This window comes from Tyto alba, unplaced genomic scaffold, assembly GCF_018691265.1.
Source record: "Tyto alba isolate M040663 unplaced genomic scaffold, T.alba_DEE_v4.0 Super-Scaffold_10, whole genome shotgun sequence".
In the NCBI taxonomy this organism is placed as follows: domain Eukaryota; kingdom Metazoa; phylum Chordata; class Aves; order Strigiformes; family Tytonidae; genus Tyto; species Tyto alba.
In genome coordinates, this window is record NW_024881262.1 from 2,987,753 (window position 1) to 3,012,227 (window position 24,475).

Consider the following 24,475-nt stretch of genomic DNA (forward strand, 5'->3'; position numbering starts at 1 on the left):
CCTAGTTTATTTACATTTTTAAGAAGCAGTCTCAGTACTCTCCATCACCACGTGCATGCTTTTCTTCTTATGAGGCCGAAGGCAGCTCCTTCACCAGGCAGATTGCTTCCATTTTTCCACACCTCAATTAAAGGTTTAAAGTAAGGAAAGGAGCAGTCCCCTACAAATGAGCATTAGCTTGCCAGTAGCTCTTTTTACCCCTGAGGACAGCACAGATGTGGGTGAATCTTTAATGGTATATTTATGAGTTGCCTGCATCACAGTTAAGCCAACCGATTGATCCTGGAGGCTTCAGAAGCTTGTCACTGCAGGAAGGGCATCGCTCTGGCAAAATATGAGATTAATATCTTGCCAAAATGATGCCTTCTATTTTATAAATGATGAAAATTCCCAGTTAATTTTTTCTTAAAAGTTAAACTGCAAAGGAATTTATCATTTCAGCCAAGGGGCCCAACCTAAACAAACTGGGCTTACTTTAATTTTCAGGCAGATTTACCGGATATGCCCGAAAAATCATGTCAAGGCTGGCACCAGGCCAGTATGATACAGCTCTCAAATTGCTTTACTGCTTGAAAAGCAGCGTATTTCACAGCTCTGAGGCATTTGCCATTCCTAAGACTCACTCTGTCAGCGTAACACCAACCTTTTGGTTCCTATTTTGCTTCTTTTGGAATCAGAAGTACCAACACGTCATAATTCTGTGGATCACACGTCTTATTTTTCTCCCCTCTTACCATCAGTATTTCCATTCACCATTCAACAGAACCTAGATCTTTCCTGAAGAAATAGCAAAGACTAAACCTCAGAGGATTGCAGGATGGATTTTGTTATCTACGACAGCGAATTTTACCTCTCAGTGGCACGCAGGTTGATAGGTTTGGATGAAATCCCACTGCAGCTCGAGGCGGATGCCGTGAAGCTTCCTCCCCCAGCTGCGCTCGCGGCTCTCGCTGAGCTCCTGGGCTGGGAAACCTCCGTCAAACTGTTTCTGGGCACTTTCTGTTAAATTCAAGGAGAGTGGCACGGCTAAATCTTGCAGACTGATTCCTCAGCATCTCAGTAGCCTTCGCCAAGTATCCCAGTTTCTAGCAGGGATGCGGACGGTCTCCTCCAGCCGCTGGGATCTGCAGGTAGGGATCACTGCTGGCTGCCCGTGGGCAAGTGACTTCACCTGTCAACAAGGGAATAAAAAACACCGGGCACGTTCATCAAGCGCCATGACATCTATTGATGTTTGTCAGTTTGGGGTTTGAAAGCTTTTAAAGTTGTACTTCGCCAGCCTTTCCGCTGTCTGAGCGCACGGTGTGCATTAACTTCTTAGAAGCCAAACCCAGCTCTGCAGCGTCGCCGAGTACATTATTCCCAGCTGCAGATGGAAAAAGCAAAGCAGAGAGAGGCCACGGGGAGAACCGAAACCCCCAGCCACACCTGACCACCACCTCGGACTGCTGCCACCTCTCATCGCCCTCAGGGACGCATCCACGACACAGGTTCCGGCCTCTGGTACAGATGGGACAGACCCATTAGCAACAAACATTTATACACTCATTAGAGATGAACTTGTGTTTTCCTGCAGGAGGAAATGATTCTAGGTAAACGGTGAAATTAAGCTCTCGTCTCAGATGATGCAAAGCATCATCCTGTTCCAGTTCCAAAGGATAAAATCTGACAAATGCAGATTACAAAGTCTCACTGTCTTAGATATCAGAGCACAAAGAAATACTTTTCCTCTTTCTTCTGAACTACTAAAAATCCGCAAACCATGAAAACATTAAGTTAGAGGTAAAAATGAAGGTTTCTTTAGCATTTGTGTTACCTGGAATAACTGGAACCAAAATTATAGTTAAAATGTGGTATAAAGCCAGATTAAAGCAGTACTTTCAAATTTCTTTTTTTTTGGTCAAATCCAAGAGGATGTTCCAAAACCACTCTTCCTTGCAACCACCATTGGCACCCATCAGTGACTTCTTTTAGAAACATACGGTGGCTGCTGTGCACCATAAATAGAAAACTGTCCCCAGGGAACAGACTGCAACCTCTGCCCGTCGCCCAACAGATGATGGTCAGTGCAGGAAGACTGGGCTGTAAAACTGGGCGTCCTCTAATGCAGGGCAGGGTCCTGACTCACATTAACAGATTATTTAGGTTTGTCCCCTTTTACACTGCTAGAATGGGGAAAAAAAAAAAAAAAAAAATCGGCAGATTTTTATGCCGTTTACAAGCCCACGTGCAAAGTGAGCCAAGTGCAACCTTTGTAATGTTTGAAAGTTCAAAAGACAGAAGTGTACCTAATGCACACAACATCTTTTCAGCATATTGCTAATTCAATTATGGCTTTTAAACACTTGTCTTGGCTTTTACTTTTACATCACTTAGATATGTTTTTCACATTCCCATTTGAATCTCCCTTCTTGCAACCAGAGAGAATCTACTGCAGTCAAGGACAAATGAAGTATATGAACTACAACACCCAGCCTGCTATGGCAAAATTGGGGTTATATTTGAATAACCGATCCACCTTAACAGCAACTAAAACCATTACATTGCATTCCTGTTAACCTCTACTTCTTAAATAGGTTTATGATGTTCAGGAAGAAAATTAACTCTCTCCCAGCCAAAACCAGGACAACGGTCAATAAGTAAATAGGGTGCTATCTGTTTTTAAAACAGGTATTCTTAAATCATTGAAGAATCAGTATTCTTGCCCCGGACAACAGTGCACCCAGTAACTGATTGGCTAATTCATTTACAGCTCTGGAAGGTTTTAAATCAGGTTTTGGACAAGGAGGTAATATGACACAAATACAACAAGTAGCGGGAAAGTACTTTTGACCTTTCTTTGCACTTGCTAAGATGCCAATCTTACCTGAACACATCAGAGATGGCCCAGTGAAGCAGATACACAGTGTTTGCTGCAGTTTGCTATGAAAATACTTGAAACGTTGCTGTTCTCCTGGTACTTCTTTTTACTTAATAGATGTCCTTAAATGAACTATTGGAAATGATTGAAAACAGCTACAAACACAATGCAGAACTTTCAAACCCCCAGGCAAACCAGCACAAAATTATCTCAAACTGGGTACAGATGGCACTTTTCTGGGAATTGAAACTGTGACATGTAAAAACCCTGCAACAATCCCAGGTAAACCATATAAGGATGTTTTCTTCTAAGAATATTCTGAAATTTAGATTTCATGCGCAAGGTCAGAATTGTACCAGGTTATCATAGCACATATTAGAACCTGGTGAAAATAAAGAATAAGGGTGCTTTATCCAAAATATTTATTTTGCTTTGTTTTCTGTTCTTTGTTTTTCTATTTAACACAAACATGCTCAGCACAGCACACAGTTCAGGACTGGATGTGTGTGGAAAAAAAGAGAGATCTGATCAGCGATAAATACCTTAAGGTCTTTTTTTGTGCTTTGGCCTGGGAACTCAACAGCCTTTCCCATCACCTACAAATACCACCCTTCCCATTGAGACACGGAGATCCAGCTTCAAGCACCGTGGTACCACTTTCCACGAATGACCTCGACATCAACCTGAAGGGCAGCCAAAGACAGCACCCTTGCAAGCATGGCACCCATTCCACTGCCTCACCTCAGCCTTTGCAATGGTTAATTGTTGCACCAGGCATTTTTAATTTGCTGCCTCTGCTGTACTTCCAGCTGGCCCAAGAATGAAAGAGCAAGACTGAGCTGCAACCGTGAACTCTGTCTCACCACTAAACTGCTCTTCAAAAATTGCATTACAAATCAGAGCCAGGCTTCATAAATGTAACATTAAATGCTTGCCATTAGTGATATTTTGGGCACAATTCAGGAACTAGTAAGTGCTTTCTGCAAGTCAATGGAAGGTGAAGGTGTTCACTTTGCCACACGTCAGCGCACCAGATTAGTGTGGAGCTTCAAATGAGCTACATCAAAAATGTTGTTTTATTTAGCAGCCGGGTTGATCAATGGAGATCACCTAATGCATCACCTGTTAGATATATTTACAAAAAAACCTCCTTACTTGTTTTTATTAAGAAATTTATGAACTATGCAAAAAAGTGCCATATAATGATTTATAAAACAGAAGAAATTTGCCAGATACACAGATATTTAACATTTTGATGGTAACATCTGAAAGACACATATTATACAATGTCAATTATGAGTAATCTGCTCACTTATTTATAATGCAAAGGACTTCTGCAAAGAACATTTAACATACGCAGCCACTTTCATATGTAAAACAAAGGAAAGTATATTTTGATGAAATAACACAATTGTAAGAACAATATTTTCAAATCAAGTGCTTTGGGCAGAAAAAATAAGTGGAAAGCTCTTCCTTATTTTAAATTAATAAGGTATTTTAACTCTAAGGAAGCTCTGAATATTGTTGTCAATTATATGTGCTAGATGCTACAAAACCAACCAACACCTTTTGCTACTTCAAACATTCAAAGCACATTCCACAGTATTTTAAACAATTTTTATTATCTCAGAAAATACCCTTTATTGCTAAACAGTTTGCTACAGTGACAAACCTGAGTTGCTGAAGTAATCTGAAATCATCTACTGAAGAACTTGTTAGTATGTATGTACTACCAGAAATATGTATTACTGTAACAAGTGAAATATTCTTTTGCACTTTATAGGTACAAGACCCTTTTTCAATTTTCAAAACTTACAGTCTGTTAAATTTGCTAGGGCAATTTAAGTAAATCTTTTCAGAGGTCCCCAAGGTTGAAGAAATAACCAAACTACTTAACTAGGTGATTAAAGACAGGGAAATTAGTACGTAATTAGAGGCAACCAAAGTTAAATAATCTTAATGGCAATGAAAATTTAACAGCCACTAATGGAAAGACAAAAGTTAATTTCCCTTTTTTCTCATACATGTATTATGGGCTACAGTGTAGCTACTAACTGGAGCTAGGGCATCAGAATATAAAACCCAGCTCCAAATGAGACTGTAGTAAATAAATAATTCTGCCTATCATCCAACAATTAACAAGAACTACAGCAATTCTCACTCCTGTTTCCTGCAAAATGTTTGCTGTGGGTTTTTTTTTTTTTTGATTTATGTTCATCAAAATATACTGGTGCAAAATATTCAAGAAGCACTCATTAAGGTGACGAAAAAGGACAGTTACTGCTGTATGGTTACACTAGCTCTTGTGGCAGGACTGGTCGCTGCTCGTTCTCTTTCTTTAGCAATTTCCATCTCTATTTTGGCTTTGATTTTATTCCAATCAACTTCCAGCTGTAAGAACAGAAAAACGAGTACGCAGCGGTCAACTACATTATGTAGAGGTCAAACAGATAGCTATTCACTAAGAGAACAATTTTTCACTAAGAGAAAAATTTGAATTACAAAGTGACTGTGTCAATCATTATGTAGTTCTTCATGTATAAGTGACAACTTATAGTAATGGAATGTATGAAGGCACAGTTCTAACAAACTGAGCTTTCCACCTTTAAAATAAACCAAGCTTAATATTTTTTTAACAAATACACATACATCTCATTGTGTCTGGCAAAAAAAAAAAAAAAACAAACCAAAAACATTAAAACACAAAAATAACTTGGATCAACTTCCATCTAATTTAAGGGTAATGACATCTGTGTCCTATTACTGAGAATACAGCCCTTTATCAATACTACATGCAGTGATGTCTTCTGACTGCACCTAAAGTCCACTAAGTAAACTGACAGCATATTACACTAGTTATCTGATATAACAGAAATCAGATTTCTGCTTGAAATTTGTCTTCTACATCAGTAAATGTTTTAACTTTATCTTGGCATTCCACCAGCTGCAGGGAATCATCATCTTCTGGCTGTATTCCATTTCAGTGAAACTTCAGACAATAGATATAGTACGATATCCATGGTCCAGTGGGGTACAACAGTTGTCTGTCTTTCCAAAAATGCTTGACAAGAAAGAGTGGATCATGGTGCATTTGGTGACCATAAAAACCTGACCAAAAACTGGGCAAAAATATAATCACAAAGAGAATTAAGACTGTCAAAGATGGGATGGGAAAAAAATCTCAACTGCCGCACAGGGAATTTTCAGAGTAGCTGTTACTCTGTTAACTAAGTCATGAAATAACAAGGAAGATTCTCTGCGAGGGAAGATGTAACTGCAATACCCACATTCTCATGTGAAAAGGTTAATCCCTCAATTCAGGATGCCTTTACTGGGTCCAGGTGCTTTGGATCTGATGACTGAAATCTTTATGGAGCTCTAAGAAAGAATGTGTTTGCTTTAACAGATGTCACACAGATGCTAAACATACCATGGATCGGGCTAATTCTGCCATCTAGCCCAGCAAGCTACTTGCCAGTGAAGGCAACAACCCTTGCCAGTGACACCTAGTAACTGCCAAGATACGGATTCTCAGTATACATCTTAGGTTCATAATACCTTATATATAAAAGACGTGAGATATAACAACTAAGCACATTGTTTAGATTTCGTATCTGATTGCAGATCAGTGGTTTCAGCTGCAGTATAGAAAAGACTCAAGAACTCCCTACTTAAGCCTGAAGGAGTTTTAGGTGGTGTGAGGGAAAGCAAGACCATTTTTTTTTCCCTGAGAAGGAAAAGCAGCACAAAATCTTTCTTTCTCTTGGATGCCCTTAATGTTTCCTTCTGTCTTTGCTATACGAGTCTAACAGGCTGCATTACAAATTTAGTTACCACCATAGCCAAGAGGTTAAAATCCACTTCATTAAGTAGGTTCCCTCCTCGTTTCAGATCTAGTAGACAATACCTCCAGAACATGGATGTGGAAAAGGTCTTCTTTACTCCAGAAACCTTCTGGAGTCTGAAACTTAAGTTTCAAGACTAAGTGTAAGGTGAAACCGGCTCCACTTGCATCACTCTGCTCACACCTTGTCACTGAGAACGTGTTATTGCTTAGGAAACCTTCCAGAAACTACGGCTTTCTTGGTGATTTAAAGACAAGACAGTATTATCTAAAAAGTCTCTTTCAGAAGCATCAGGGGATTAACATGACTTTTGCTCAATAATAGGTTTAAAGTATGCAGCAAACATAATTCCAGCACAGCAGTCAAAATTGCTGCACGATGAGAGTGCTTGGAATCTGTTCTGTTATCTTTCTGTATTTTCCGGGTAAAGTACTGCAGAATGGATCATTGAGGGGCCAGATATTGTGCAGACTTTTAGTCTTGCTTAGGAAATGAAACATCCTTAGAAGTGCTAAAAGCTGATGACTTACATTAGAAATCGAGCTTTATTGTAAGTGTAATGGGCACTGTCCAATTAAAGGATCTGAGCTAACAGCTCGGATGTATTTCCTGAGCCATCTGCTACAATGAATGAAAGGATCCAACACAGTCAAAGTACACGTCTCTTCTCGTAGTTTCATCCTCAGAACGCTTAGGAACAGCAAAGGGAAGAGCAGGAAGGACATAAGCTCCATGAAATTACTGTCTGAGGTGCACGTGTGGGTGCTTCTCATAAAGGCAACGCGCAGAAGTTCTCCAGTGGAATCTAAGATACTTCTAGCACATGAACTGTAAAATCTGCCTTCAGTCTTTAAGATCTGTGAAATGCTAATAAATTGAAATGACCTAACTGATGATGGAAGAGGGTTTCCAGCGGTTTGATGAAATTGTATATTTAGCTATTTATCATATTTGGCAAAACACTCCGTAGTTTACTCTTACTATATATCTGGATACCTTCAAAGTTTGTTATTGTTGCTATCCATAAAATTACATTAAAATGTTGAAGATATTTAAGAGGTACAAATTCAACCATACTAAGGTCTAGCTCCCTGTTTATAGAAAACAACTGTGCCTTCATTTGTATAATCCTTGCCAGATACTAAACCTACAGATTCCATATCCGTGCCTTCAAATCAAACACACACACAACTATTACTAGCCAAGTAGCCACACATCAAGCTATGAACTTGTACTTGGATGTAAAATCTTAAGATTTGTGTCCACATTTGAACCAAAGAAGGAAAACGGAAGAGCAATTTCCGCCCCCATCTCCCAAACTGGCAACAAAGAGCAGGCTAACATAAAGCTGTAGGAATAATTTCGAGGAATACTTACACCTTCTGCATATTGCAAAAATCTTTTGTTCGTTTCTTTTTTACCAAAGTCCTCTAGGAACTTTTGTCGATAAGCCAGGACTGTGTCAACATGTGTCTTGTGCTTTACTGCTAGTTCTAGAGCCCTGGAATAAAACAGAAATGGGCTTGTCAGGCTATACAAACGCTCTGGCACAACTACAATCACCATGGTTTTGCAAAACGATACGCTGAAAAGCGTTTGGGCTGCAGGCAAAGATTCCTAATCTATAGTGCCAAGCAGTTTTACATTAGTATCAGTCACAGGAGGTTAAAAGTAGCCAGCGAAGGAGAGTCTCTAATTTATGAGGCATGCTGTGAAAAACATCCAACAATTATTTCTGTTGACAACCTCATCACAGCATTGGAGTTTGACAACAGGGATCCTTTTATTTTTTATTTTAGAGTTTAGTTTTTATTTTAGAGTTTAGCACTCTCAAAGCGCTCACTCTCTTTACTCAAAGTAAAGAGGCAAAAGTAATAATTCCTAATAACTTTATTACAGTCAGGAATTGCTTCTGAACAGTGTCATAATACACATTTATGGCATGTGCTACACAGCATTTACTACTATTCTATAGGCGGGAAAGATTAGTCACTGGATTAGTGTAATCGATTACTCTCACATCTGTTTTTTTTTCTCAATGGCATAAGGAATACTTATGTCTGATATACACAGTTTTTAGATGACACATATTAGGCCACATAATAAAAGCCGTGGAAATGTGGGGGGAAAAAACAACTTTTTGCCCACAGTGATATGAATATAATAGCACAGAAATTAGTAGTAAATGGCTTCAGAAGATTCTGTTAGAAAACGTGGGTTTTTGTTTAAAGGAGAAATTCCTACTTTGTTTTCTCAGGCCTAATTCATATTTCATCCACCTACACAGTGCTGGGAGTCTGAATAGCCACGTATCTATTTTTAGCAACAAGGCATTTCAAAACAGCCTTAATTCTTTGAGGGTCACATACAGTTTGAGGTATTACTAAGGCCTTCTCTGTGTTAACAATAATGAAAAAGCAAAATGTTATTTAAAAATGCTTCCAAGCATGTTTTGGACTTTTATCACAGAATATTTGTATCTTCTAAATATGACAGAGAAAAAGTTACTATTTTGGTTATTGTCAGGATAAGTTTTACTTCATCTTTTTACAGCTCTGGGCAATTATGGATAGGAAATGAGTTAGCTAAGTATCTGCAATAAAACAACCCATCTAAATAATTTACAGGTTACCTCAGTAAGACTGCTTATAAACATACTGTGTTTGAAGAAATACTACCTGTCCCAATTGTAAAGATTAATGTTGACTTGAATAGCTTGATAAATAAGGCCTGTTTGAAGCAGCAGGGTTTCAGCTTCTTGGGTGTTTCCACTGAACAGCAGTATATGAGCCATCCTCGACTCTTTCGATGGAAGATCTTTGATGGAATTGATATACTGAACTTTGTCAATCTGTTAACGAGATGTACAATACTTTAATAAGAGAAAATAATTAATAAAATTAACTTTGCAACAACTTAACTGGAAATAAAGAACACCATTTCCTTACCTCACCAATTGATGCATAGGCGATTTCTGCCGTAGCCATGTCTTTGTTCGCAACCGCCATAGCAGCCAAACATGCCCACATAGTTTGATTCTGAAATTAAAAAAAAAAAAAAAAAGCAACTCCTAAATTTTCAAATATTTATTATCATGCTAAAAATGACTTCTCAAAGGAAGTACACAAGTCCTGAAAATAATGTATAACAATACAACATTTCTCAGTATGCCATTTATGGCACCGTGGTCTAAGTCTCTCATTAGAAAGTCACTACTTAATTATTTCTCAGAACTCCTTCATTATAAAACCAGTGATGATATGATCAGCCAAGACTGACAGTGTGGCTGAATGAATTACTAGCTTGCAGCATCCCAGCCAGTAATGAACTCTTGCCATAATACCACCTCATCACCAGTGTCCCCATCACTACTTGTGGAACTATGCTGGAAACCAAAGCACTGGTTGTGGTTAAAAAAATTATTTTAACCTGTCTCATCTCAACCTGGCTTCACAAATAACGCTACTGGAACCACAATGCTGACAATAACAATAATTGTACATTTATCATAAATTACTACAAATGAAAGAGAAAGGAAAAAAAATTACTTGACTGTAGAACAGACTATGAGCCTGCTGAAAAGTAAGTAAGAGCTTCCGAAGCTCTGTCTCATTTGTGATATTTTCAGTACATTTTATGTTTAGAATTAAGAATTAGAAAAAACTTAGTGGTAATAATAATATTACACCCTTATTTTCTATTTTCATGACTCCTAACCTTTTTTTTTTTTTTCTTTCCCTTCATTTTCTTTACACAACCTTAAGGAAACACCACTATCTCAGAAAAAGATTTAGGAAGATCCTGACATTTTGATACCTTCCCTTTTCAAGTCTGACAACATTATGACGAAGACATGCTACTAAAACATATTAGTTAATACAGTTTAGGCTACCACATCTGAAAACTCTAGGTCAGGCAGGCAAAGTATAATTTTGAATACACTAGTTAGTCCACGTGCACTCTAGGAATTAAGTGGGTTTTAGTATTTTTGTCAAATATGTTCAATAAGAAATTTGAAAACACCCACTCTGCAACGTGAATAGGTTTTTAGAAGCAGCATAGGATTACTATTGATTTAAATCAGACTAAAACCAGCTACACTGAGTATACTCTAAACATATTCCCATGCCCTTTCTCAGCATTGCTTTTGTATGAAACAAAACTGGTAAGACCCACTGAAGTCAATGAAATACAGTAGTTCAGCCTAAGGCTGTGGTTTCACTATCACCATCTCTGCAGTGCTCCTACTCTTTACCATGATTCAGGACAAGCTAAGCCCTCCTGCTGGTAGCCTGTAATTTGGGAGAATTAAAATTGTTCAGAGAATCAAATGCTCATAAAATCTTTGTCACGTTCTCTTCCCAGTTCTCTACTATTTAGAAAATTAGGTGACAAAATGCTGAAAGCTCAGCCTGAAATTATTCAAGAAACCCAAGTTTCTAGGAGTTTTTCAACAACAGGTCTTGTTGTTCTCTCTCTCCTCAGAAAGATGGTCCATTTTCTCATTACTGACTGGAAATACTTTGAACTGTCTACCTGGGTTGCCAAAATCAACAAAATTGCCCTGTATCTCCATGAAGAGTTTAGGAATCGTGAAAGATAAACGAAGTACTCAAGGCAAGACCAGCTGTGATGGCTCTGTGTTTACCTTGGTGTAAGGGTATTCCAGGTCATCCCTCAGCCCAAACAAAACACAAATTCTGGAATAGAAACTATATTCACACCATCTAGTTTAGGTTGGCTGGTTAAGATTGATTACCTTCTACCAAAGGCAAAATCTTTCTTTTGTGAATCAATGGAAAGGAGAAGTCTTCAAAGACTGAGACCTACGTACCTAACTTAGATGCTCAAAACCAGATGATGTGAATATTCCTCACACTGAAAATAAAGATTCTACTACAGTCTTTCTTGAGAGAAAGGCCCTCCTCACTTGTTGACAGATACAGACTAGTGAGGAAAATCTCACAAAACAAGGACAGTGAAAAAACATGATACCAATATTGGGATTTCATTAAAAAAGCACCAAGGATTTTTAACATTTTTCCTTTTAAGTATGACTAAACTCATTAGATGACTCTACGCATAAAAAATGAAGAGGATGCATGAGAAGTCTGACCAAAAAAAATCCTTGAATTAGAAAACCATCATATTAATCAAAAATATTATATTACTACCCAATACAGATGTTTTATTTTTAAAGATGATGCATTTAGATTACTCAAAAAAGTTAACATAACAACTGCATTTGAAATTTGAAATCCTAGTTCCCAGTGCCAAATCCTGGAATAAAAGCCTACTATTAAAGGGGTAACATTGCAAAATAAAAATTGTTATAAAACCCAAGTTATCTGGATGTGTATTGACTTAATAATGCAAATACAAAATTATTTTAAATACACATTTAAGGTCATGATAATCACATGGAAGTGCTAAACTCTTTTCCTAGAAGTAAATGAGGGAAAGGAAGCAGGGTTTGGGAGTATTTTTGTTTGTCTGTTTTAAAGACTACCAGACTCACCTCATCTGTTGCTATTGCCTAAATACATACAAAAGAAAGCAAAGGAAAACAAACAAACAAAAAACAAGTGAAATAAAATATGAAAAAATATGAGGCAACTGTATGTGGAGATGCAGATCATTTTTAGTTTGTTATATTAAGGCCTACTGCTAAAAACTTAAGCTTATTACTAACTTCTGTGAGTACCTGTGTTCAATCCATCTAGACTTTGATGTGACTAAAAGTAAGAATTTTTGTTACTTATAACAAAAATTACATAATATACATATACATAACTTCATAATTATGAAAAATGCATAATTTTTCATGACTAGCCCCAAAATAATCAGCAATAAAGAAGAGGAATGGAAATGAGATGTAACATCTGATATGCAATTATCATTATTAAAGTAATACTTGAAAACATAAATATTACAGTGAAATTGTATCTGAACGGTCGCAGTAATTAGCATTTACCTTGACAAAGCGACACAATCTGACAGCATCTTCCCATTTAGAGCTACTAACATACTCATGAAGAATCGCAGGATACGGTGAGATATTAAGGTGAATAAGTGAACCATCTGCTCTTCTAATTGTTATTTGATTTCTGACAAAATGTACAATCTGGGGATTTTTGCTAAATTCACTGGGTAGAGAAAGAAAGGTAAGTTAATAATCACTTCTTTCTTACCAAAAAGAACATTAGGAATTTAAATAAAACTTTGTTTCAAAATTACAACATGATTATACTTCATTTTCAGAGCATGTAAGAATCCAAGCACCTAGTTATTCAACAGTTATGTCCAAAAGGTAGTTGTAATGTTCTCTAAAAATAAAATTATAGTTACGCACATTCACTGGCTTTAAGGCAAATGCCAACTGGGTATTTGTGCAAAAATTTTCAAATACATTTTTCACTAAAAACTATTTGGGCTCTCGTAACTCTTAGAATGAAATAATGAATTCAGGTATTCTTTATGAAGAATTTCATATCACAGAGTATAGAGGCTTAAGTAAACTCATAAAGTAAACATGCTGAGCTACAAATACTCTCATCTGTGACCTAATACATTGACACTTTTCATTTCCAACAGAGACTTTAAAGAGATCTTTTTTGTTTGCTTTTTACAAACAACTAAGACAATATTTCAAGAGATGCGATGAAAATTTTGCTTTTGCATGAAGATGCTATTCTATTTTTAAACTGCGCATCGTCATTTCAAGTCCAAATTTTATCATATACCTTATAAAACACTTCTTCATTTCCTAATCAAGAAGTAGTAATGTGGAAAGAATTTTGAAAGCTGCAACCCTGGCTTCTACTTCAACTGCCAAAATTCACGTAATTCTTTAAGGAATGAGTAAACTAGTTAAAATACATAATAATGCTGTTTCAATCAAAAAGGATACATTACCTGGCATCTTTTTCATACAGAGTTTTTGGCAAAAGATCTTTATCTACATAGACTGTGTTGGGGTAGTACCAGACTGTAAAATGGGTATCCTGAATCCCACAAAGAATGTTAGACGTGTCATTCCAAGCCAAAGTTTGAACCATCGTCCCTTAGTTTAAGGATAACAGAATGTTACGCATTTTCACAAGCAACTTCAAAATAAATTTACGCTTCCTGAAACTGTAGTAAAAAGTTAATTATTAGTCATTCTTAGTTCCTTTTATAAGGACTGGTTTTAACCCCCTAGTTTGTAAGGTAAGAGAGTTCTTTTCAGAATAATGTTTTTTGGACTTCAGTTTTGAGACTGGAGATCAAAATTAACACAATGATCAGACTGCACCTTAGAACTTCCTGTATCATGCATCTATCTACAGTTTGTTTTAAAGCACTACAAACTTAAGAGTTTGCATTTGCAAGAAAAATGTCTGGAAGATTCTGGATTGAATAATTCTGAGGAATATATCCTTCTCCAATTTTCTCTTAGCTACTTGCTCCAGAATGCAGTAACATGTGATTAAATGTTAACTGCTTTATATGTAACCGATATAAAAATTATCAGAATTTAGATCAAATGTACTAAAATTGTTTCTATCACTATCTTATGAAAGGCACAGGGCTATTTCTAATGTTTTTTCAAGTCCAATTTCAATATTAATTAAAAAGCAAAATTCTGTCCCTTGTACTAGATAAAAGTAATTGCCTGCCAGCATGCAGTTAAATGTTATTTTGAATTTTTCTTACCTATTTTGATGATTTTCTGTTCTTTCCCAAACCGTTTAACTGAAGTAATGTAAAGATCTCTGTTCTTATCAATAAAAGCTATTTTTCTTTCACTTGTAAGTCCTTTCTGGTCCAAAGCAATCTCCACAATTTCCGTCTGAAATGGAAAGAAGAAAATATCTGATTTTTATTTGGAGATTCATATCACAGAAAGCATGTGATATTCAAACAAATGAATGCTTTACTAAAAACAAGGCACAAAACTCTTGAAAAAACTGGATTGTGAAGACACTTTATGTATGCCTTCTTTGTTGAATGAAGCATTATATAAATTGAATTTCACACAGATTAAAACAAAACTGCAATGGAGAAGAGTTAGCAGTTTAGGAATTTACCACAAAACTACAGAAACGCAAACGGCAGTCCCAAAGCAAAACCTGCCTAGAAGATGAATGTTAATTCCTCTCTCCAAAGAAGCTGCCTAATTTTGCTTTTGTTGTATACCAGAAAAGCGAAGAAAAATAAAGTGCAGTTCAGGCAATCATTTTTTAAATAAAACCAGAAAAAGCTCAGACTGAAGACAGACAACTTTCCACTGATGTTCTTTTCTTCAGTGTTAAGAGGTCAGCACTAATAAAAGTTGCTTTGGAGTACGTGCAAAGGGAACTCAGCTATTCAGCTTTACTGTACACCAAAACTACTTACCCGTAGTTTCAAACTCTTAGGTACATGTGAAACACACCCCCATAACTGAGCACAACCTGCAATATATCCCTTTGGACATCGACACTGCATAAAGAATCTGAATTTTGTTACTTTCTAAGAGTCAGCCGGAGTTGTCAAGCTCCTTTCTATTAAGATTGTAAACCTTTAACAGGCTATTAGATCTATTATCGAGGAAACCCATTGTCAATTCTTAATTTATAAAAGTATAATTAAAAAAGAGACATTATATCCTTCGCCTTACCTTATGGGTTAGAGGCTTTCCATCACCCAACGGCTTTCCAGATAAAGCTTCAAATATGTAGATAACTGAAGAAAAAAAATTATATGGTTTATTAGTTAAAAGCAACAGTTCTTCATAGACTTCTCAAGCAGTTCCACTATTCATTTTCAGAGTATAATTTACTGCAAGTGGATACTTATTACTGTGTGCTAGATTTACCAGTGACTTTCACACTCTGGTGAAAAAAAGAATCTCACAGTTGGGAAAACAACGGTCAGAGTCTGCTGAGCTTAGCAATAGTCTCATTTTGCAATTGGAGTGATCTGTGAAAATGCTCAAATACCATTATTTTCAGAGCATTGATAGCCATTGAAACATTGATACAGAATTGAGAAAATTAATGTCTTACATCCTAGCACAGCTCAAATGATTATTTACAGAAATGACACTGAGTTCTATCTGATGCAAGCTTATATCCTGCATTCCGAATAAATTCATGTTACCAAGGCTATCTGAAAAATTTACTCAATCTTAACCCATAATTTTGATAAATATGAAAGTTTAGGAAGTGATACCATTGACTAATATATTTTCCTAAAGGAAATAGTATCAGATATATAGAAAGGTGTCCTTTGAACTATTGGGTAAAACATTTTTCAGGAGCATTCTCTATCTTGTTCATAATCTGCTCTATTTTGAATTCCTAATACAGTGGTCCCTAAGCATATTTTCTTCCAGGACAGTTTAGGGTTTCTGCTTGTCATGATGATACAGTTAATGACAATACAGTAATAACTGGCTTTCTCAAAAAGTATCTGCTTTATCCAGATATACTTGAATTTTATATAAAATTCTTGTAATCTTACCAAAAGTCCATCTGTTCCACTCTCTCCCTGTCTCACTCTCAAAAAAAAACAAACAACAAAACCCACTTCCAAGCTGCTCCCCCTTCCCCCCCCAGCTGTATTTCTGGGATATCCAGTGAAGACTCAAATTTGCAAGTTGCATAAAGTTTCTCTTTCTTTCTTTCTTTCTGTCTCTCTATATGTACTTGTGCGTGTGTGACGCACACACATCCATGTGTGTTCAAAAACTATTCATACACACTTTATGAATAGTCTGTGAATATACACACAAATTCAGACAGATGTAGAGTATTCAAAATTAGAGAAACCAGTAATGTTATAAGGAACACCAGCTGTAATTTAAAGCACATGACTCCGTGTTAGTTCGTGGAAAACACAGATGTGACAAAAACATTTCAGATGTTCAATAACACACCCCACCTGTGGTTTCAACCTGTAAGTATGCCATGTAAGATGAACATACGCGTTCATTCCAAAGGATGGCGATGTTAACATGTTAATCCTGCTGGGCATTTCTTTCACTAGGACACAGCGTGTTGGTTTGAGGTCAATGGTTACACAGGCAGAATTAAAAAAAGAAAAAACACCAAACCCAACTGTAAGAGCAGGTGTGCAGAAAGCATCGGTGGAGTTTGCAGAGGAGGAAAAGAAAGAGTTTTGCACAAGTGTTGCTGTTGGCAGCTCGCTACAGAGACAAAAGAAAACTAGTTGTTCCTGAGAAGTGTTATTTTTCTCACTTTTATGCACGGCTCCCTGCATGAAATTTCTTTTGATCTAGCTATACAAGCCAATTTTATTGCTGCTATACTAGCTATAGGAAGTGAGATTAAGAGAGTTTTAAAGAAAGTCACTCTACCTAATCGACAAGTAAAATTGGTTAACTTTTCATTAATCTACAATGCTTATTAAGGTATTTCAGAAAATGAGTTTGAAGTTGATTTTTTTTTTCCTATCTGGAAAAACTCCACATCACTTTATAATCATTTAGAACCTAAAATGTCTATTTTTAATTGATACAAAGGGCATTCTCTCACTTTGAACATCCAGAGAAAGAGAACAGCTACCGTGTGTCTTTCAACACACGTGTTCTATTATCATGGAGTAACTGCTCCGAGGGTCAGCAGTTCCCTTTTGAGGCTCATCACCTCCCTCGTCCAGCTTCATCAGAGATGGAGGAAGGACTGTATGCACAGAGGTATCAATCCTTTTTCTAGATTACTGAAAGAGGAAGAATATCCAACCAACGACACTGAAGCACAGCAAGCCAGAGCACTCTCTGTTTCAGAGTAAATTAGTTTGTAGAGAGCTTCATGCTATGACGTGTAAACTGCTTCCTGTATCAGACAGAACTATCTTAGATATTTCTATAATGCAGTGCATTATGAAAAACAGACCTGCCCTCAAAATAGGGCAAAGAAAAAAAACACTTCTGCTGGGGTGAGTTGAGAAGAATAAACAGGCCTAGATAAGCCACGGTTTCCTGTGCCAAGAATCTGTTTTCCCATGTCCTGGCATACTATGAAGCTTTTTACCACTACTGGTAGGGTTTGTATCTAAAATAAGAAAAAAAAACCCTTCCCCTAACTCATTGCCCTGATGGAAGCTCCTATCAACGGGATCATTTGGAGAGCTTATCTTGAAAACATAGCCAAAAACCCAGCCCCTGCAAATTACAGTTTTGATGAAGTTTAGCCTGCATGCAGAACCAGCTGACATGACCTTCAGGCCACTAACAGGAATGGCTGGAGGATGGAGATGCTCCTCAGTCTATTCAGGAAGAAAGGCAAGGGAACGGGGCAAGGGAGGGGGTTTACCATCAAAATCTTAAATATGCATGCATACAGAGAGCAGTCAATATTTACGGATGTATTTTCTACATAACCTCAATCTATTTAAAATATTTCTATTGTTTTTATTCTAATTGCATCAGGGTGTCAATCTGGCAATAAAATAAAATTTCTATGTTATACATATTAAATAATATACAAACATACATACAGTTGTGTAATATACAGACACACACACACAGAGTAAAAAAGATCAGAAGTAAAATACTTTTTACTTATCCTTTTTTTTTTTGCAAACTAGTGCTTTCTTCTGAATAATTTACTCTGAAATACAATTTTGCTAATTAAAAACCATTTTAATTATTACACAGCTATTTTAGATAGCTTTAATGTCTTTGTGCTTGAGGAGAATATTTTCTGAAGTAATTTTCCTTAAAAATTAAATACATATTACTACTCTTAAAAATAATTATTCAAAACAAAGAAAGTATTTGTTCTCACACAAAAGATAAGGATGTACAAGGAAAAAAACACATTTAAGTTATACAGAGTAGCAAAAATGCTTTGTAAGAAGCAAGTGAGAAGAACCTCACCTAATTTTTCTTTTGCTCAGGGAGGGATATTTTAAAGAATCATAACAAAGGTTTTCCTCATTCATCAAGTAATTTAAGTTGCAGGTTATATGCTGAGAAAACTACCATGCAATCAGTACTAAAGGGCTAACTCCCTGCCAGAATCTTCTGTACTTCACGCTGAAAGGTTTTTTTCTATGGCAAAAAAGACAAATATGGTGGTTTCTTGCTGCAAGACAAAGAATTCTAAAATTCTGAAAGTGTATAAAATCTAATCGTTAAGTCAAGGATAACAGACAGAGTTACAGATAATAGACTGCGTTAGTGTCAGTTGGAACCACGGGCAGGAAGTTTTCATTTTCACTGCTTCACTCTGCAATAACAGCACCTCCTGCGCATAGTTGTTCCCACTGGTAATCCCCTTACTGGCCATATCGCAGGAGAAATACAGCTATAGATAGCACTGCAGCCCTGCATTGTAATATTTGTATGGCCTATAAATGGCACAGTTATGAAGTCAAAACTCATAGTGCCATGTGTTTTCCAGCAATGGAAGTGTCTGTCTCCAGCAGACACTTAAAATGTAAATTGTTCCATAGGCAAACTTACGCATTTGAATCAAGAGATAGAACAAAGGGAAAAAAACCAAAACTGTCAAAAAGACATTCCTGTACCACTCATCAATGCAAAAATTTACCTGAAGTTCATTTGGCCGTGTTGTGTTTTAGAATTACAGTGCTTTTGTTGCCAAAACACAGAATTTAAGAGCACAAAAATCTTCAAGAACACAACACTGAGACAGAACATCACGGCCTTATAACTATGGTCATAGCAGCTGCATATAAAACTTACAGTCTGTAAAGATACAACCCCCCCAAAAAAACTAAAGCAAAGAACACCTAAGAACTAAAATCAAACACACCTATATGTACTGGTAGCTTCTAAGAGCAGCAGTTGTCAAGCAGAAAAAGTTGCTGAGGTACTACTTTAGAAAATCACATGTCAGAGAGTGAAAACCTATCGTTCAGGTATTTACTGCAAATATTCCATGGTTCTGTGATGCATTACACACAACTGAAAAGTTGAGAGACATATATCATTGAAGTTTTATATCAAAGTTGAGCAAGACCCATCATTTTATTTAACTTTTATAAGAAATAGTATCTTTACTTTTTATCATAAGATAAATTGTTTATGCTTCATGCTTTCTTTTTTACCATAACTATGCTAAGTAAAGTTAAATGCAAAGATGTAGAAAACTTCATAATGAATTATTAGCAAACATGGAAATATTAGAACGGAGAACTCACCCTTTTCATCAGCTTTGTCTTTTACTGCTAGAGTATCATTACTCAGAGATACTGTCTGGGCATTTAAAATGTCTGTTCTCATTCCTGGAAATTTTGGAGAGGAAATTAATCTTCCTTCATATGAATATAAATAAAGTCCTCCACCATCTACAAGAAGAAAATGCCTACAAAAAATCCCCGACCAAAAAGTAAATCACTGAATAATACAGAAAATCATGATGACAGTTTCAACAATTTGAAGGTAATTGTCTAATATCCTGCAATTGTTTTCAGTTAAATTACGTCATTTCTAGTCCTTACATTTCAAAGTTGATGTTCTGAAAGCTCTCTATGGAAGATTTCAGTTTTACTGTGCATGTTACCTCCTTCCATGAGAAATATTTAATATCTGGAATCACTATGATTACATCTGACATAGGTATTAAAAGATTTAAATCTTATAACTCCTGATGACAAAGCAGACGGTACTCCCCACACATCACGCCATGAGACAATGCTGTGTGTACGTGTGTGAGAAAGCTTTAATGTTTACGGCTAGCTTTGAAATAGGATTACCTGTATCATTTCCCTCAGTATGACTAATGTAAAGCAAATAGAAAACAGTTTTAATGACCTGATCACCACCTATTATGATGCAGAGCTTCAGTGAAAAATAACTTCTTTGCAGAAACGCATTCCAAACTTTTACACAGAACATAAATAGTTCTACAGAAACGTAACTGTTTGGTAACTACAATATCTAGAGCTCACAGACACAAAACACATCCATGAACAAAAAGCCAGTTGTTAGACCCTCAGCTATTGTAAACGTTACTAATCACTGGCAACAAACAACTGTTTGCACGTACATCTCTCGACACAGACTGGTTTTACCAAAACCTTAGGTTCATTTCTGTGGATCACCTACACTGCCAAAGAATCTGTGCTGTGTTTTCAAAATTTACAATTAACCAGCAGCACAAACCTCCAAATCTGGAAACTGATCTTCAGACTCCTGTTCACTTGCTTACCCGTTCTCTACTGCAGTATCTTTGTAGACTAGGACATAAGTGTTCCACCCGGGCCACTCAAAAATGCAGTGAGCATCGTGCTGCACTTTGCTGAAACAGGTGTCCAACACTATTTGTCCACAAGAATTAAGACTATAATCAAAACTCAAATTTTTGACTTCTGCTCCTATTCTTGGTCCTTCAAAAGCCTTTCTACAAAAGCACACGTAAAGATCTCTTTGACAAATCGTTTTCAGAAAATACAGATTTAAGTTTTTTAAACTGAAAAAAAAATAGTAATTTCTTGCAAATATAAATACAGATATGTAAGGAAAATTAAACTATTTCTTTTTATTTGGCATACCTAGCAATATTTTTAATAAAAATTGGAGACCTAAGATAATTTATATAAAATATATTCCAGTTCAAAAAAGCAATATAAAAGATCAAAAAACCCAGATGTTAGTGTAATGTCAGAAGATCTACTTTCTTCCATAAATAAGAGTATAAACATACATAACGTACAAAAAGATTCATTACCACCATCACAGACCTATGGCTAAGCCTTTATATGTTACTTAACGATACCGTAGAGTTTCTATTTTTAATATTTCAACATGTGCTTATGTTATACAATGAAGTTTTAGGAAGTGCACGTTCATATCTAGTAGTGAGCATTACAAGAAGTTAGCTACCTTTCTGCTTGTAGAATCAAACTAACTGTTCCTTCCTTCAGGTCGAAGATCAGTGGTGTATTCCAGTTCTTTGTACTGAAAAAAAAAAAAAAAAAGCCGTAATTCGTTAAAACCACTAATCTTCACATACCATTGCAAATACGAAGTTGAATTCACGAAGTAAAGCATACACATTTTAATCATCTAACATTCCTAAAAAGGGAGGTTTTCAAAAGGAAAACAGCATTTAGGAAGCCAAGTAACACTGATAACCGTGCAGTATGATCCAGTAATGCTTCTCCCTTCATTTTTGCATCCCTTCACACTAGCAGCAGCTGAGCTAGGAGTCTTAGTAAACAGCAAAATCAGATTTATATGAAACAAACACATTTTTTAAATATCTCTGAACCGTGGTTCAACTCCTCCACAGTGATCTGGAGGTAGGAGAGAGCCCCTCTCTTGTGTGTCCTATTACATTATTGGTCAGCATTAGTCATCTCACTGCACGGGTAAGTGCCTTTAAGAGTAAACTTTAAATTTCAGCATATGAAACAGAGTATCATGTTCTTAAAACATGATGCAGGATTGAATCATTCCTATTCTATTCCAACATAATGGCATGCCAGAAGCAGTATCCAAAAAAAAGGAGTCCCTAGGTGGAGGCACAAATACACTTCCATCCAGCCACCATTACCGCTGCCTCAATGTGAAAAGAAAGCCTGCAAATTTTTGCAGCAAAATGAACAGGCGGTCATGGCACCAGCAAGAAGCTGAAAGAAAGAATGACAGTGGGAGGGCATCTATATTCCAATACATTTTGTTGTAGAAGGTGGTTCCATAGAATTTTTCAATTAGTTAAAAAAAAAAAAAAATCAAACTACTGTACTTCTGCTACTCTCTTACAACTGTTAGATAAACTTGAGAAAGCCTCATGAAGTTTATATTACTTACGAAAACACGTAACACTGAAGAGAAGTTGAAACAACCAAATGCCCATAGTTCAGAGAGGCCTTAATAACCCTGTCACGGAATTCCAACAAATCTACCGCATCATTAATAACGTTGTGCACCTAATCAAAAGAAAATTTTGGTTGAATAAAACAACAACTCAAATGAAAATGAAGTAGTGAAATACATATCCTTTCTTATTATAAGTACATGCTGACACCATTATGTCATAATCAGAACATATATATGTGGGAACGGGCACTTTCACAGCACTGATGAAAACTTAAACTCAAAGGTTCTATAAACTCTGAATAAACAATGAATAATTACAGAAGAGCTGGATGGAGTTCCTTAAAAGAAAGAAGTAATTAATGCATACTTGGAATACATAAGGTGTAAGTGCAATATTATAAATGAGGTTGAGAAAAATAATCTGAGATCAAGGATGTCCGAAAGTTCCCATTTTGAGACTCAGTGTTCAGTTGCGGATTATTTAAACATTTGAAATATAATACTTCAGGGATCCCATCACCATTCCATCAAAACAATTCAGCAATATCCAAGATTTGGGTAAAGATATGTTGTCTAGATGTTGAATTGCTCTAGGATATATTTTAATGCTACCACACTCTGAAGTAAAGGAAATTTAAGAGATGGCCTTGGTAAGCAGGCTGCGCCTTTGCCATTTCTGTGAAAATTTGCTCATATGACAATGTTTCAAGGAAATCACAGCTTGCCTGCAATCAACACAAATTTTTGAGCTCAAAGATTTTAGTCAGCTAAAATCGGAGGAGATATCATATGACAGGTTTATGGGTTTTTTGTTTGTGTTTTTTAAGATGTCACCATTCTGAGGGTAGTAATTTCTTTTCGATTCTCTCCATTATGCAACCAATTGCAAAACAAGGCTGAACTCAATTATCATGAAAGCCTAGAAACTATTTCCAAAGACATATTAAATTGCTATGTCCACCGCAGTGATATGTCCATCTTAGCTATTGTAGTACTCAGGAAAAAAAAGAATGCATCTAGAACTTTTGTGTAGGCAATATTTTCCTACAGAAATATATAGGAATAAAATAAAACCCCTATAAAATAATAAAATAAAAAATTAGTCCTGAATTGGGGTTAGCTATACTTCCTCAGTTGTTTGCATATTCAATCACCCTGGAGATTATTCACAGAGCCCATCTGTTACGAGTCGATGTCTGGGAATGAAAGAAGAAATATGAATTTTTACCTGCTAATTTGTCTTCTGTGTTCCCAGACACTGACTCATGTTATCCCACCCACCGGACCAAATTGTAATAATACAGCATTTCTGTTGTTACAACTTTTCCCAATTACATATTCAACGTTAAAAGAATCAAGACCAAATAACATTTAAGGGTCTAATTAGGAATTTAGAAACTTGACTTCAATATTGAAAATACTGGCCTGGTGTCCAATACCAAATGTGTAATTTGGAAAATTTGTAAGAATGGAAATCTTATATTATCCCAGTGTTCAGAGAGTGTATGTTGTGAGTCAGTGTCTGGGAACACAGAGGACAAATTAGAAGGTAAAAATTCATATTTTTGTATTAATTCCCAGATATTTGGTAACCTAAATGTGGATTCAGGCCAAGATTTTTCAAAAGAAGGATCCTAAACTTAAGCTCCAGAAACCACACGGAGGGGCCTGTTTCATTTCCAGCAGTGCTGAGACTTGGCAGGTCCCACTGAGGTCAATGCCTATTGCTCCGTACTCAGCTGGAAGCACCATGCAGGTACCTGATGTGTGTTATATGATATATGACAAATTTCTGAATCTAGGCTGTAATACAATACGTGGTGCAGAAAAGCCCATTATGACTCTTTGCAGTTATAGTCAGCAACCAAATTTATCTGGAAATGCCCTAAGACAGCAACATTCATCATAGTTTCATTAACAACCGAGATACAGCAAACCTTACTAAAGCACTGGCTATTACAAAATGCATCAGTGCCTCCAACAACTCATGAA

At 36.4% G+C, this 24,475-nt stretch overlaps 1 protein-coding gene across 3 annotated transcripts in view; it reads right to left on the bottom strand.

Moving 5' to 3' along the window:
* Positions 1–3,265: 3,265 nt before the first annotated feature.
* The window catches only part of IFT80 (intraflagellar transport 80), a 55,774-nt gene continuing 34,564 nt past the window's right edge, over positions 3,266–24,475 (bottom strand). For all 3 annotated transcript variants that reach the window (XM_042793632.1, XM_042793637.1, XM_042793641.1), the window contains exons 10-20: positions 22,475–22,593; positions 21,545–21,619; positions 19,861–20,024; positions 15,347–15,411; positions 14,401–14,536; positions 13,621–13,768; positions 12,680–12,851; positions 9,654–9,743; positions 9,384–9,556; positions 8,083–8,206; positions 3,266–5,251 (exon numbers count right to left, since the gene is read on the bottom strand). In XM_042793632.1, the coding sequence (XP_042649566.1) occupies positions 5,138–5,251; positions 8,083–8,206; positions 9,384–9,556; positions 9,654–9,743; positions 12,680–12,851; positions 13,621–13,768; positions 14,401–14,536; positions 15,347–15,411; positions 19,861–20,024; positions 21,545–21,619; positions 22,475–22,593 (1,380 nt within the window). In that variant the 3' untranslated portion in view covers positions 3,266–5,137. The remainder of the gene's footprint in view (positions 5,252–8,082; positions 8,207–9,383; positions 9,557–9,653; positions 9,744–12,679; positions 12,852–13,620; positions 13,769–14,400; positions 14,537–15,346; positions 15,412–19,860; positions 20,025–21,544; positions 21,620–22,474; positions 22,594–24,475) is intronic.